A 14,457-nucleotide genomic window follows, 5' to 3' on the forward strand; every position below is an offset into this window, starting at 1 on the left:
TAAGATTATATTCCCTGCCTTGTTTGGTGTGTGATTTTTGTATCAGTTCATTTCACATCTCTGTTCTGCAGCAAAATGGGAATTCTATTCCTGCCTGCCCTTTGTAAGCTCAGTAGGAGTTTGATGTAATGTTACTCTTTATTAAACTAAAAAACTTAACTTTCCCCTTTTGCGGTCATCACCTCACATATGAAGAGAGTTTCAGTTTTTAGAAATGTTTACTAGTTTTGATTTCAAACCTATCACTGTTTTATTTTGTGCAACAAGGATTGGAAATTGTGACTAGAAATGGGGCCCTGGAAATAACTATGGGAATGAAGTGGTTCGTTCGCATAGAAAAAACAACAAAACGAAAGGTGGTTTTCGGTCTCCTGTTTACATCAGATTGAGCACTTGTCTCTGGGTAGTCTTGTGCCATTTTAAACTTTTATTTTAAATAAGTTTTGCAAGCCACTGGAAGACGCTGTGAGAACACTTCTTTCTGGTTTTACAGAATAAGTCAGAGTAAATTATATGGAGTTTTATTGCTAAAAAAATGAGCCTGCAGTTTGTAATGAGGAGACCATACTGTGCTGTGTGTCCATAGTTGGGTCCCAGGGAGTTCTGTTTGGCAGAGTCCATAGCCCAAGGGATTGCTGCACCAGGGTAGTGAGCTCATCCCACAAGACCTCTGTGTCCAGCATGTGACGTTGACCTTGTTGAATGACTGGCATTAAAGCGTCTCTGATTTCACAGAAAATATCCTACTTGCCCAGTTACCCAGTGTTGCCCACCAGAGGCCCAGTCCTTCCTAAATTCTGCCATCTCTCAAACTGTCAGCCATGTCTTTTTATAATGGGATTGCAAGAAGGGGTGAATTGTCCTACCCCAAAAATGTTCTCCAGTGTCAGCACTGCAGAGCTGTGATTAGCTCTGGTTGCAGCGTGCCACGTGGACAGGCAGATTTAGCCCATGTGCTGCCAGCATATCATGCCTGCTGTTCTCACTGCTGTTTCCCCACCCTGCAGATTTTCTGACACTTGTCAGCTTGCATTGGATTCCTTTCCTGGGAGATCGAAGCCTTCCTGTAGATGAAGGATGTGTCAAAGGAATAAAACCCTCAAGGGTAACATTCACTTAAACTGTATCTCAACTTTTTATATGTACAGCAAAATATCTAAGCCGCTATTTATGCAATAAAAGAATCCTTTGTAAAAAAAAATAATAAACCTGATAGCCTTAGTTGCTGCTTACTCAAATGCTACAGTTAGAGCTGCAGGGGAGACAGTTTTTATAGATCAGCTGCAAGGAGGTGGCTGGTTTTAAAGAGAAAAATACTCTGAATCCATTACGGGTGTGTACAAGGTTCATGGACAGACAGAAGGAAATGGGGAGGGCTCTGTGCAACTTCTTCAGCCTTGCAGGAAGCAGTTGCTCTGTAAATCTGAGATTTGGGGGCCCTTTGTTGAATCCAGATGAACAAACTCAGGAGAGAAGCTTTTCCAGGCAGGTCTTTCTCAAACTACTTTCTGCACCTACGACTTCCTTAGATTAATGCAAATCACAGTGTCACCTTTGAGGAATTTTCATACTTAGAGATTTATTACATTACTTTGCTATGCACAGTATCTGAGAACTGTGTATGGCTCTCTATTTACTACCTGACCTATGAAGCAGAGAGGGTTTTCATTACCATTGCTAGCTATTCCTGCATGTGCAATAACACCAATTCCTGGAGGATAAGCTAACTTGGTCACAGTAGGTTAATCAACACAGCAGATTTTTTTTACAGAAATAAAGGCTTAGTTAGGCATGTGTAGAAGTGCCAACAGGTACGTTTGCCTTCACATTTCCATTATAAAGCACTTCCTAGATCCTTGTAAGTTCTGGAAGTTAAGGTGAAGCTGAAATCTGACAGTGGAGCGGGGAGAGGAGGGAAGAGAAGAGTTGGAGGGCCCTTGGAGAAGCCTTGGGATTCCAGCAGGATCTGGGAGGCCTCTGGGATGGCTTGCTCCTGCCCTCTCCCTGCGGCTGCGGGCTGAGGTGCCTGCTGTGGTGACACTAGTGCGTGCTGATGCAGTGTCCGTCTGCTACCTAAGTTTGTGTGCAGCTGATACAGCTGATGCTTGGAGAGCTCTCGCTGTGGCAGAGTTACTCCCTGGCAACTGCAGTGATTTTTAAATTCTCACTGTTCATGCGGTCACCTTGGTGGCTGGGGAATACAAGTATTGCAGAAACCCACTCCTGGGATAGAGCAGTATCCTTGCTGTGGCAGCCTCAGGACTGCCAGGCTAGGGAATTCATAGTGCCACTGTAAAACAGCAGTTTCCCTCTACAGTCTCAGCAGTCATCTGTCTATGCAAAGGTGGAATTGAATGGTAATTTAATTAAATGGTTCTGTGGTGTTCAGTGATAACAGACTCTACTAACCACCTCCATTAAACAGCAGTTGAGGGAAACGCACCAAGGTACTTGGCTAAGCCACATGCCCAAACCTTAACAGGAAATTGTCAGGCCTGTATACTGTCCACCAACTTCAAAAGTAAGTAGTGTCTTGGCTCCATGCAGTCACTGGTTGCCTTTGAATATTGGCCCCAATCTAGACTCTCAACCAAGAGTAGGTTTTTCTAGACCAATAGTAATAATGAGCTTTTTTTGGTTTTTAAACTGAAAGCAGAGGTATTCTCTACTTCAATACAGTTGCTCTGTAAGCAGAATCAAAGGTACAATCTCCCTTTAAAGCAAGTCATTTAGCATCAAAGCAATTGGACACCAACTGAGCACCATTTAGCACCCAGTGCAGTCAAGACGAACATTAAAATCTGCGGGTCTTACGTTACCAAACATGTGCAAGAAGGGAATTAACACAAGAAGCCTCTTTTTTGTCCCTGGCCTGAACTGGGGAGAAAGCAGCTATGAGCAGTCTCCTCAGAAGTCCTCTGCATCACCACTTTTTTGCCTCTACAGCCAAATCAGAAAACCTCTTTGTACATGTAAGACTTCAAATCTGGTCCAACCTGGATGCTTTTTTCCTTGTTGGAGTAGCACTACAGCATCAATAACCCCTAGAGCTTGTGATGGGTGTCGCAGCAGGCTGATGTCCTAGAGTTTCCAAACTTAGAAGAGATCTTATCCATTCTGAGACCTGAACCAATAGCTGATCTCTGATGTACCAGGATAGAGTTTTGATCTATGCTATCACTGGATAAGTTACAGCAGGTTTTTTTACCCTTGGGCATCCTATGTGCTGCAGTTGCAGCCTTGAACAAGAAAATATGCTGACGCTGGGGGGAGACAGCAGCTCAGATTTGTTTCAGTGTCTTGTTCAGAAACCAGCTGGGGACCTCGAAATCTGGTTTCTTATTGAAAGAAGAGTTATACAATTAGTCCTGGCAAGTTAAAAGAGGAATAGAGAATTCAATTTGATTGAGTTTCTGCAAGTGAGAGGAGGCAGCAAGGATAGAGAGCCTTGAAATGCTCAGTGTGCAGCTTGTTAGCAGATCTACACAGGATCCTCATGTAGATGTTCCCATCCCAGAAAGCAAGCCAGGTCACACTCTTCTGGTGCCTACAGAACTACAGTCTCTCCTTCTCCCCTGTTCCCTAAAATTACTCTTTTCAAAAAGAGCATTCACGTTGTGTAGATGGGCAGCTTAACTTTACACAGTATCTCACTTGCACAGGTCTTTCACTATTGGATGTTGTCATTGTCACCAGTGCCAAGTGCTGAAAGCTGAGAAAATAAAAGGATTACTGGCTTTCAAACTTATAGTTTAAGCTTTCTTTTACTGACATGAGGGCCATGTGTTTTTAAACAAAAAACAAAATCCTTGTGTAGTAATATAGAAAGGAGCTGTTGGGATTTTAAGGGAAAAAAATAAACTCTCACAGGTTCTGAGATGACTTAAGTGGCTGCTGGAATAGGGCTTGTCCAGCCTGAAGGAGCCCAGTGGCTGTGGGCTATCTGTGGTCCTTAAAGTGAAAAATAAGTGAAGAAGCATTCAATGGGCCTGTTTTCCCGTTATCCATATTAGACTTTGGCTGAAGTGAACTTGGCTTGATTTTAGTACCACTGAACAATTTTAGTCTGAAGGCTATGAGACTCTTGCCAGAAATACACCACCACTGGTGCTGGAGGAAGGCAGAGCTCCCTGAGCAGTGCCCCAGGGCAGGAGAGATTGCTCTGGAGAGATTGTGCTGCAAGTCAGGGAGCTAAATATTTTTCAGCTCTTCCAAGAGCCTCAAATGCAAATGACTATTTCCAACATTTCCTTCCTCACTTTTCCTCTTGGACATCAGCAGTTCCAGCTGTTTCTTCTTGCTCTTCTCAGTAAAGGCCTTGTGCTGTCTGAGGTTGAGTCCTTCACAGTTCTCCTTGATCCCAGCTCTAACCTGTGACACTCCTGCTGACTGTCAACCTCCTGGCCTCAACTCTGGCCAAAGAGGAGCACTGCGGCAAAATCCCATAGCCCCCTTTTCAGTTCTGTTATGGGAGAAACCAGTAGACTAAGCTGAAACAAACCTTACTTGTTTCAGCCTTCACTAGTTCTTCGCAGTCTTTGCAAAATTGCTTCCAAAGATGCATGAGCTTGTTGCATCATCTCCCTCTTTATTAACTATGTACTAACCTCAGCGTTCAAGTCAAGTTTAGTGAGGAGCTGATAGACCTCACATGGAGGACTTGACTACCCTGTGACAGTCTTGTGTCTGACATGCTCCTGATCACGTGGGAAACAACCAAATGTACAACCCACATGAGTGCGTGGAGTCAGATCAGGTAAAATTTCTAAAACCTGAGTTTCTGTTTCCTCCATGGACATGTGCCAAAAGCCATTTTCAGATAGGCTGGCTGTAAGTGACTACCTGGTTTGGGCACTCAGAGGTGGCTGGATGTTTATGCACAACCCACAGTTTGGCTTTGGCTTTTGATGCTGCTTTGTTTTGGCTACTGGAGCAAGCCCAGCATATCATCTATTATTTGGCATATGTGTGTACCAGCCTCAGGGATAACCAGAGCACTAGCTGGCCCTCCTCCAGCTGATAACAGAAATACCTGGTAGTTGCCAGAACAGTTATCCCCATAGCAATGGACTCCTCATATGTTCCTGTAGAGAAAAAGTTTGTTTGGGCACAAATAAGTGATTAGGCATATATTCATGTGTATATCCATATGGCATCAATTTCTCCCTCTTTAAATCTGATGAGAAGGCTATTGAAAATGCCTGTGTGTACCAGCATCAAAGGCGCCTTACTGTGAGACTATTTCCAGTCTATCCAAAGGCTCTTGAGATGGCTGTCGCAGAGCAGAGAATGTATATAGCTGCTTTCTATTGATAGTAGAAACAGACCATGGGTGACTATTGGTGACTATTTTTTGGTCACTTTTTTTCCTGGACTTCCTCATATTGGTTGGTTTTGCTCTCTACTGCCTCAGCTTCTACTGGTGTGCCACTTTCCCAGTCCTGTGGCTCTTTTGATTTGCTGTGACTCATATTCCTCTGGCCTAAACTCAGGCTAATTTCCTAGCTTAATGTTTCTCATTGATTTGAGGAGGCTTAGAACTAGCCAACAAGAAATGTCAGGCACTGACAGTTAAGTGCAGTTTAAGTCATATAAATGAGTCTGTCCTGTACATGTATTTGATTTCTAAAACAGTTTTCTTATTTTGTATTTCTTACATAGAACATTGTTCCTGTATCCCTCCTTTTTGTCTCTGTGCATTTCTCTCCATACCTCCTCCACATGGTCGCTGCAGAAGGAAATGTCAAGGAACAAGTCCACAGAGACAGAGGCTGGGCTTTCAGCAATGTGGTTTGCCTTTCCACTACCTGGCCAGTCTTCTCCCAGTTCTCAGGCATGGCACAAAATGGGCCCCACTCACTCACAGAAGCTCACACCTTGTGTCCCATCTTTACATTCATGGGTTGGGCCTCTGTAGGCTTTTGCCCCAAGTGCATTTGTCCTATCTGTACCCTGGCTTGCAGCATGCTTTTAGGACAGAGGACTTGAAAATAGGGAAAAAAATCTGTTGAGCCAATCATTACAAGCCTGCTTCATGAGCTGGAGGAAAATAAATGGTTTTTTCCATGAAGATGAGGCTTGGAAAAGTATTTAAAGGTAATTAGTCAATGAGACATCATGAAAATTCAGGTGATTTGCATTCCATCTAGCTTAGAGCAGAGGGACATCTGTTATAGCTTCTTCATCAACATATACATTTGCATCTGCCTCTCCTCTTCATGCAAAGATACTTTAATCATTTATTCTAGTGGTGCATTTCAGTCACACAGAGAGAGTCATGAGTGGGAACAAGAGATTTGCTTTGACATCCTGCAATGGTCAAGTGTACCGAGCCTCTCTACAAGAGCTATTGCTAGCAAACCTAATAAAATAATAGGTATTTAAAATCCTACCAAGAAGATATTAGACTCATGCATGCTATTTCAAATGCTCTTGAATAAGGTGCATGCTATTTGGTAACATCCTCCTATTAGCTTGTTTAGTCATATGTTAAAGGAATTGCTTGTCATCCTAAATTACCAGTTGAGTCAGAACTGTATGAGCCACAATATTTTTCTTCGGTACAAAGGGTTACAACGTTTTGTAGAAAACATGGGTTGTAATTACCCTTATGCAGCAGCAAAGGGGGAGGGAGGAAGAAAGAAGACTCATCTCAGAGGATTTTATATAAAATACCAAAGTTCATTTGCTTTCAGACTCAGTTCTTTTTCCTGCCCACAGGTTTCCATACACATTAAATAGGACTGGGTAGAAAAGTTTTGCCAGTCTTCAACCTCCCAGCGGGAGGCTGGGAAGAGTTAAGGTGTTTGTTTAGCAAGGCTTTCCCAGCCCTTTGCAGGAAAAGGATGTTTTTCCCTCACTCTCTGGGAGATGTGGCACCAAATACTTCCTCTTTCCTCATGCCTGTTTCCAGGAAATCCTTCATGGAGACTTTACCCTCCTTTTACCAAAGAATACAAACCAGGAAAGACTGATAAATTCCTGTGACACAAATTACTTCCTTTTGATACTTCCTCCTTGCTAAAATGGATGGAAAGCTGGTGATTCTGTACCTGGTCCCATGGACTCCACTGTGAATTAGGTATGGCAGAAGAAACACCCTACCAATGAAGAAGTGTTGCAATGTGGCCCTAAACCCACAGCTGCATGAGCCATGGCAGTAGAGACTGGTAAGGCTGAGCTGTGGTGAGGCAGCAATTTGGGACTCTGCTCCATTGAGGTTTGGTCTTGTTCTTTTTCATGTGAATCCAGAACACAGCAATGAAGTCATTGGGTTTGTGATGATTTGACTATAGCGCACTGTTACTTCTCCCCAGTAGTATAGTGCCGTGTCATCGGGTAAAGGTAAACAGTCATTGGGAAAATGGGATGTGCATTTGTTTCTTAAGAAAACCAAGGTACTGTGCAATTACTGCCTATCTTTGTGGTAAAGAGACACCAGACCTATTTCTTTCCTCATGCTGATTTCACACCACTTCATATTCATTGATATTTAGTGGAGCAACAGCTGCTTCAAGCCAATGTGAAATTATATTGAGGGCTATGATACCAGGACAATAAAAACATTCCTTCCCCTCTCCAATCTCTCCGCTCCCCCTGCTTTCCTCCTTGCATTTGAAACACCTAATTCTCCATTCTCTGCTACATCCATATTTGTAAAAAATGAGCAGATGTTTTTGCTGATGAAGCTGAGAAAAGATGGTTATTTTTCTCTTTATATCCACATCTCAGCTCTAGAGAATTAGATGTGTGGATTCTTCTGAAGGTAGATGAGACTCCCTTTTTTAGATATCTCTGCCCCACACCAAATCACAGTGCTCATTTAGATGGTTTCCACACACAGGAGAAAAACTGCACAGATTTGTCTCAGTGTATTGAAATGTTTTAGTGAACCTGTGAATCATCTCATAACTTATTTCTTTTATGTTTTATGGTCTTAGTTCTCTTAGAAGTACACAATAAACACGTACCCAGTAATGAGCAACACAGAGAATGTAAATTGGGAGCCTCTTTCAAAAAAACAAGAAAGTGTTCAATAAACTTGAAAAAACTGCAGTTAAGAAATACTTTACATCACTCATAAATAATCTTTTGAACTCAATTCCATGAGAAATCATTACCTCTCAGTAATTGATGTCATGGATAAAGAAAATCTCCAGTGATGAGTGCCATATTTTATCCTGAGAGACTGAACTCATCATGCTTTAAAGCCTGAAGCAACTACTAATTGTTAGGCTTCAGAAAGGATCTTCCCTTTTAGAAAGATTTCTTTTACCTGTCACTGAAATGTTTATTGCAGACCACTGTTGGTAGGAAGGTAGTCAGTGTAATGAACTACTGAGCTGATATCAGATGTTAATGCATATATGATGGGAAAGTCACATTAAATTCTTCAGACTTCTTTAAGCCATGGATGCTGGTGTCAGTCATGGTCCAGCATATTCCCTGCTCAGGAGCAGATCTCCCACTGGGGTCAAAGACAGGCTTGACCTACAGAATTCATTTTGCAGCCCAGTCTTTCTTGAAATTGAGGAAATTTACATCTGAAGCGTGGTCTCATGACTCCCATTAACAGAGGAATTTGTGCAGAAGGCTGGCTAAACTGGCTCTTAGGCATGCTTTGGCCCATTTTTTGTGATAAGGCAAATTAACTGTCCCTTTGCAGCACAAGCATAGCGCATATCAACCTAGTCTGGAATACAGCTAAAATGAAACAATTGGATTTAAAATTATCTCTTTTATTAGTGCTATTGATGTGTTTTTTTAGGTTTACAGCCTTTGAAGGAAAGGGCTCAGCAGAGCTGAAGCAGGGTAACTCATTCAACACCAATCAAAACACATTTGAATCCTGACTGCAGGAAGAACCGTTTAAGAAAGTGTGTCAAGGCAGTAGTTCTCCCATCTCTTCACTCTGTTAATTGCTACCTTCCATTTGTTTGGGGTCATCTTCCCTATTCCTTTAACAATCATGTCACTGAAGAGGATACACCTATAGGAGTGGGTCCTCTCAACAGACCTCAGGGCAAAGTCCTTCCTGTTGTTTATAATTAATAAACCATTTCAAAGAAGACCAGGTGTCATCCATAGGATAGAGATACTTGTAAGATGAAGGCACAACAAGAAACTCCCGGCCATTGGCTCTAGCAACTTCAGGGCAGCACTCAGTGCTGGACATGTAGATCGCTGGTGGTACTGGCAGCAGAGTTCCCGTCTGGCTCTTGCCATCTTTTGCCCCCCCATGCATCAGCTGTGTTTTATCCCTCGTCACAATTATGCACTTCCCATAGGACGTGCTCAAAGATTGACACAACTGAAAGACACCATTCTGCCGATGGATGGGCAGTTCACCTCTTAATTGCAGTTTGTACCTCCAGGGCACCCACCCTTGGCAGCTGCCAGTGTGAACAAGTGTCCATACCAGCCAGCACAGGCTGGCCTCCTCGACTATTTTTTATCCTCATATAAGACTCTCTGGAATATCTGTTTCCCCTAAAAAAATGGTGTTGAAACCATTAAGATGCAGAGTCCTCAGAGCTCTTGGATACTGTAGGCACTGCCTCTCTGAAGCAGTATCAAAGCAGCCCCTGCAAATTACATGCCTGAGGAGCGGATTTGCAAAGCGCTGCATGTTGGTGTCTCAGGGCTCATGAAGGATGCTTGCAGGGCTCAATGCGCCTGTCGCCCTGGTGTTACTCCACGATGTCACACCCACCCAGCAGCAGCAGCAGCAGCAGCAGCAGCAGGGGCTTCCAGGTGGCTGATCAAAAGGCATCTTGGAAAACAATGGTCCCACCAGGCTGGGTAGGCTGCAACTGTGCGGCTAGCAGCTTCTGGCATCAGGACATTGCTCACCTTGAACATCATGGTTCCTTCTCTCACAGCACTGGGTTGGTGCTTGGGCCCTGTGTACATGTGTGGGTTGGCCAAGCACTGCCGAAAGGGGTCCAGAGGGACGGGGATGTGGAGGAAGGAGCTGCCCAGAGTCAGCATGGAGAGTGAGCCAACGCTTGAGCTTTGAGACCAGTGGTAGAAACCATTCCCTCCCTCCCTGGCAAGTGTGTGGCCTCACGGAAGGTGTGGCCTTGAAGTCCCCCTGGGTGGAGGAGGGGGCTGAAGCCCAAGTATCTTGTTATGGGGGGAAGGACGACCTCTGGACCCTCAAACGAGCCTCTGTGACAGGCAGGCCCAATGCCGGCAGTGTTGTGAGGTGCTGCCTGGTGCCCAGCACCCAACAGCACAGCAGCCTGTGCGAGGTCTGCCATGCTCAGCCTGCCCAGCTCCAGGCTTTGGAGGGGGAAGAAATAAGTGATGCATCAGAATTCACTTCAGCATGAGCTATTTTTAGGAGTAATTTGATTTCTAGAGTCCTCTTTGGTTCCCACTTTGTGCACAGCTTCTCCATTTTGTGCTGGCCCTAGCGACAAACCCCTGAGAGACCTGCACTGAGCCCGACACCAACATCATCACCCCCTCCAAGGGTGAGCAACACCTTCAGAGAAACGGAAGGGATGATGGGGGGGAAAAAGAAAATTGCTCGTGTGGTGGTATGTGAACACACAGGCTGAAATGAAGGTCAGAGCAGAAGGCTGGACAGGTACCACCCTGCTGCCATAGCAAGTCAAATGGTGGCACAGGAGCACATGGCAAAGTGAGGGCTGCAGCTGGCCTGGGGAGACGGGAGCAGTCAGGGGAAGGGGTGTGTGTGTGTGTGTGTGTGTGTGAGAGAGAGAGCATGTGTGTGTGTGAGAGCATACGTGTGTGTGTGAGAGAGAGAGCGTGCGCGTGTGTGTGTGTGCGCACGCAGCCGCGCTGAGGGCAGCAAGTGTTTGCCTGGGGAAGGTTGTGGAGCAGCAGAAAGTGAAAACTATTTTGACCCATCTGGTTTCTTACCTGTCCCTCCTCCTCCCTGCAGATGCACACTCAGAATTTTACCACAGGAACAAGCTTGTCAGTACAAGACTTTTAAATTGCTCTCACTTAGCTGTACCTACAAGGCTGTGAGTGAATGCTGGCAGCATCATCAGCCTGCCAGATGGGCTGAACAGCACAAATGTGTCAGTCTGATGATGGCATGCATTTCCTTGCCCACCTCTGAAATTGAGATACCCCACGCTCCATGTCATCCCCTCTGGAACAGTTTTCCTTCCCCCTAACACAGTGGGAAACTCTGTGAAGTCAAAAAATATCTGAGGATGAGCATGACCAGTGGGGTCTAACTTAGCTGTCTGGATGCTCTCCTTGCTGAGGCAGATGAGTGATGGGACACATCATGTTAGCAGCATCAAGTAGAGAGCAAAAGTCTGAAAATTTGATAGAAGGGTATACCCCCGGAAAGAAGCCTATATGGTTTGTTAGCCAGATGCAAAATGATGCCAGATTCAGACTGTACTCATATGAAGAAAAATCCTTGAATATGCAGTACATATTCATATGAGAATACAACATAAAATAATATTGAGTCATCTCTATTAGCATTTCACACTGTGGTATACCTTTCTCTTTAGCTTTTGTCCTTAATAAATGTATACCAGAAGCATAACTTGACATTCATAGTCCTACTGGAGTTATTTGGTACTTATTATTTTTGAAAAGTGGACATGTTTAGAGGCCTGATTAGGGCCTAAGCTCCCCCAAAATGCTGATTTAAGGACCTCACTGCTCAAGAACTGGATGTGAAGTGTCGAAAGAACTACCTGTAAAGAAATCTGATTGCCTAATTCTTCTTGGTGCCTGTGACAAGCATCCCACCCATGACGGCATCCACTGGAACCACAAATCATATTCTCTGTTATCTAAACTGAAGGTGTAATTTCCTTGTCTCCCCTCCAGAGAGGATTTACTTAATTGTCCGTGAGTTGGAGCATGCCATCCTTGCCATAGACACAAAAAGGGCACCTCGCTTTTGTTATTCTTGCTTCCTAGCTACCTTCTGATTGTGAATGGATGCCAGTAGGAAACAAGCCAGGGGAGCGACTGTGATGATAGCATCCAGGCAGTGTCCCCGGATTGTGGTGGTGCATTTCTTTCCCCCTCTCCACGCTCATTTACGAACTCAGGAAGGCTCACTAGGCCTTAGCATAAGGGTACAAAAGTGAGGTAGGGCTTCCCCTCTCCTTCCCCATCCTCTCTTCCCTCTCTGGGTTTGTCCCTGAGGCCTCCTGGCCATATCAGGCTAAGGATGGCTCTAACACTGCCTGCCTCGTCCCTCTCAGACCTGCCCCTGTCACCAGTGGCAAGCAGCAGCTCTGTGCTCCTGTCACCTCCAGGCTGCCCATGGGCTGAAAGCCGTGGTGCTCAGCCCATTTGTGTGCTCTGAGACTGCACCAGGAGGCAACCCACAGCACAGCAGCAGCAGACAGGAGATGCGCTGTAAAAGCACATCCTCTTCTGAACTGGACCACACATGTATAATGCTGGGGATGCCCAGGAAAGTTAGGCTTGAAGTTCCTCGGTTTGGACCCCTATAGCGAACAGTCGTGAAACTGTTCTGTATCCCTCCATGCTTTCGTGGTTTTGCAGCATCGAGGCAAATGCTGAGTGACAAAGACAGCCTGCTGCTGTAGGCTGAGAGCTTGTCTGTGCTTTCATGTGCTGGTGAAGGGACTTAACAAGGCAGGTGAAGGAGGTGCAAACTAGCCTTTCTGCTTGCGAGGCCTTAGGCACGGGCAAGGTGTTCTGTTACTGTATGGTGGTGCTGTCTCAGAAGGACATGGTGATGTTCTTATGCTGTCAGGTGGCGTTACTGTGCGTGAGTCTCTGGCTGGCCCTGGCTCCTTCAACCCCCATGAACTGGTCTGAGCCTAACTGATTATGATAATGCAGCTGATATGTAGTGAGATGGGAGGGGTGAACTGCTTTCATGTTCTTTTCAGAGCAACTAGTTGAGAAGTGGATTCTTCTCTGTCCCATTCATACATATCTGACATAAACCCACCTTGTCAACATGCTTCAAAACCAGTTGTTCATGGTCCCAGCGTCTCAGAATCATTTAAAAACTTGGGCAGCAAAAATAAGCCACTGGGCTAAGACACAAAAATATGTATTTTATTTCCCATGCTACCTTTAGTCTGCTGTGTTACTTTTTGCCTCTTTCCCCTCCCACCCCATGTCTACATAGCCAGTGAGCACTTCAGGGCAGGGAGCTTTCCTCCTTTTGTAATTTTAGACTTCTGTCGTTCCCTTGCAAGGCCACACAGTGCAAAATGTCAGGGCATAGCCCCTGCCTCAGAAGTGCATTTGGGAAAAGGCATTTCCGATTGCTCTCTTATCCTTCAGCCATTGCACCAGAGTCTCCTGCTCTTGCCCTGCTGCCCTACCAGCAAGACCTGCTTCTGGCAGTAAGGCAGTGCCCTGAACGTTGAGTTTTGGGCATCAGTGCTGGGACCACCCATCTTTCTCCACCACCCCCAGCATATGCAGCCATTGCTCCCAGCATCCCACACACAGGGCACTGGCCATGGGTTGTACCTGCCCCCCCCCCAGTGCTTACGGGTGTGGGAGAGTGGGCTCAGTAGGACGTGGAGCATTTCACAGAGATGCCCAGGCTCAGTGGCCTCCTGCTCCCCTTGGGAAGGAGGTGGGAGGGCTGGCCCCTGCCTGCTGCCAGCTCCTCCATCACTGCCTGGGGACACAAGTGGGGGCTGAGCAGTGACCCCACCCCAAGGCACTTTTTTGGTGCTTCACCAAATTCCATTGTACCACTTAGCTAAATAACAAATTTACCAATTACCCATGAACAAAGTCTCTATTAATGAAGCAATTAGGATACCAATTATCAGTTAGATACCAATTACCCATTTCATTAGTAATTATGTTATTAGGCTACCAGTCACCACATTCAATATGCGAGCTAAAAATTATCACAAACCCTTTATTTTAAAATACCAAATAAAACCATAATGAAATACAGAACATAATGAAATACACATAAACGTAGGCATGATGTTAGGCAAAGAGTAGACGTTTTTACTGCTGTATTATATTACATGTAGCAGCTAAAATTAAGCTGCTATTTTTGAAATTTAAGTTTGAAATTTTTTTTTCCAAAACCAACACTTGAGAACATTATTCTACAGGGAATTTGGTTCTCTTCCAGTCTTACATGGAGTGAGAAAAATTAGGATTCTTTTTCTAACAAATACAAATACCATACCTAATTTAAATAATCTATTTTCCCTCCTAGCTGTCCGATGAAGTCCTGAACACTAGCTAAAGTCCCATGCCAAAGTAGTATTTCTGGTGTCATACAAGACCTTCCAAAAGTGTTTAATTTTAGCTCTTGATCCTTGATGGAACCAATAAGAGAAGCGCTTCCCAAAATCAGAGATGGCCTTAGGATGGAAACAGAAAAAGGTGGAAACTTCAGAAAATAAATTAAGCCAGTACCTAAAGTAAGAGCCCTAAACTTCTCAGAACAGAGCTAGTACAACTGCTGGAAGTTTTCTGCAAAGACTGGCG

The 14,457-nt window shown here is 44.7% G+C and overlaps 2 protein-coding genes across 4 annotated transcripts in view; one reads left to right on the top strand and one right to left on the bottom strand.

The window, feature by feature from the left end:
• SMIM11 (small integral membrane protein 11) overlaps positions 1-14,457 on the top strand; it is a 35,753-nt gene that overhangs the window by 7,579 nt on the left and 13,717 nt on the right. For 2 of the 3 annotated variants that reach the window (XM_049835262.1, XM_049835263.1), the window contains one exon: positions 1,008-3,138. The exons of the other annotated variant lie outside the window; for it this stretch is intronic. The gene's annotated coding sequence lies outside the window, so the exon portion shown is untranslated. Of the gene's footprint in view, positions 1-1,007; positions 3,139-14,457 lie in introns of those variants that run through there. 3 annotated transcript variants of the gene reach the window in all.
• Positions 8,869-10,087, bottom strand: C32H21orf140 (chromosome 32 C21orf140 homolog). The gene is given in 2 exon segments (XM_049835259.1): positions 8,869-9,048; positions 9,050-10,087. Coding segments are annotated over 2 exon segments (759 nt in total). The 5' UTR covers positions 9,629-10,087.

The sequence above is a fragment of the Accipiter gentilis genome, chromosome 32, assembly GCF_929443795.1.
Source record: "Accipiter gentilis chromosome 32, bAccGen1.1, whole genome shotgun sequence".
Taxonomy (NCBI): domain Eukaryota; kingdom Metazoa; phylum Chordata; class Aves; order Accipitriformes; family Accipitridae; genus Astur; species Astur gentilis.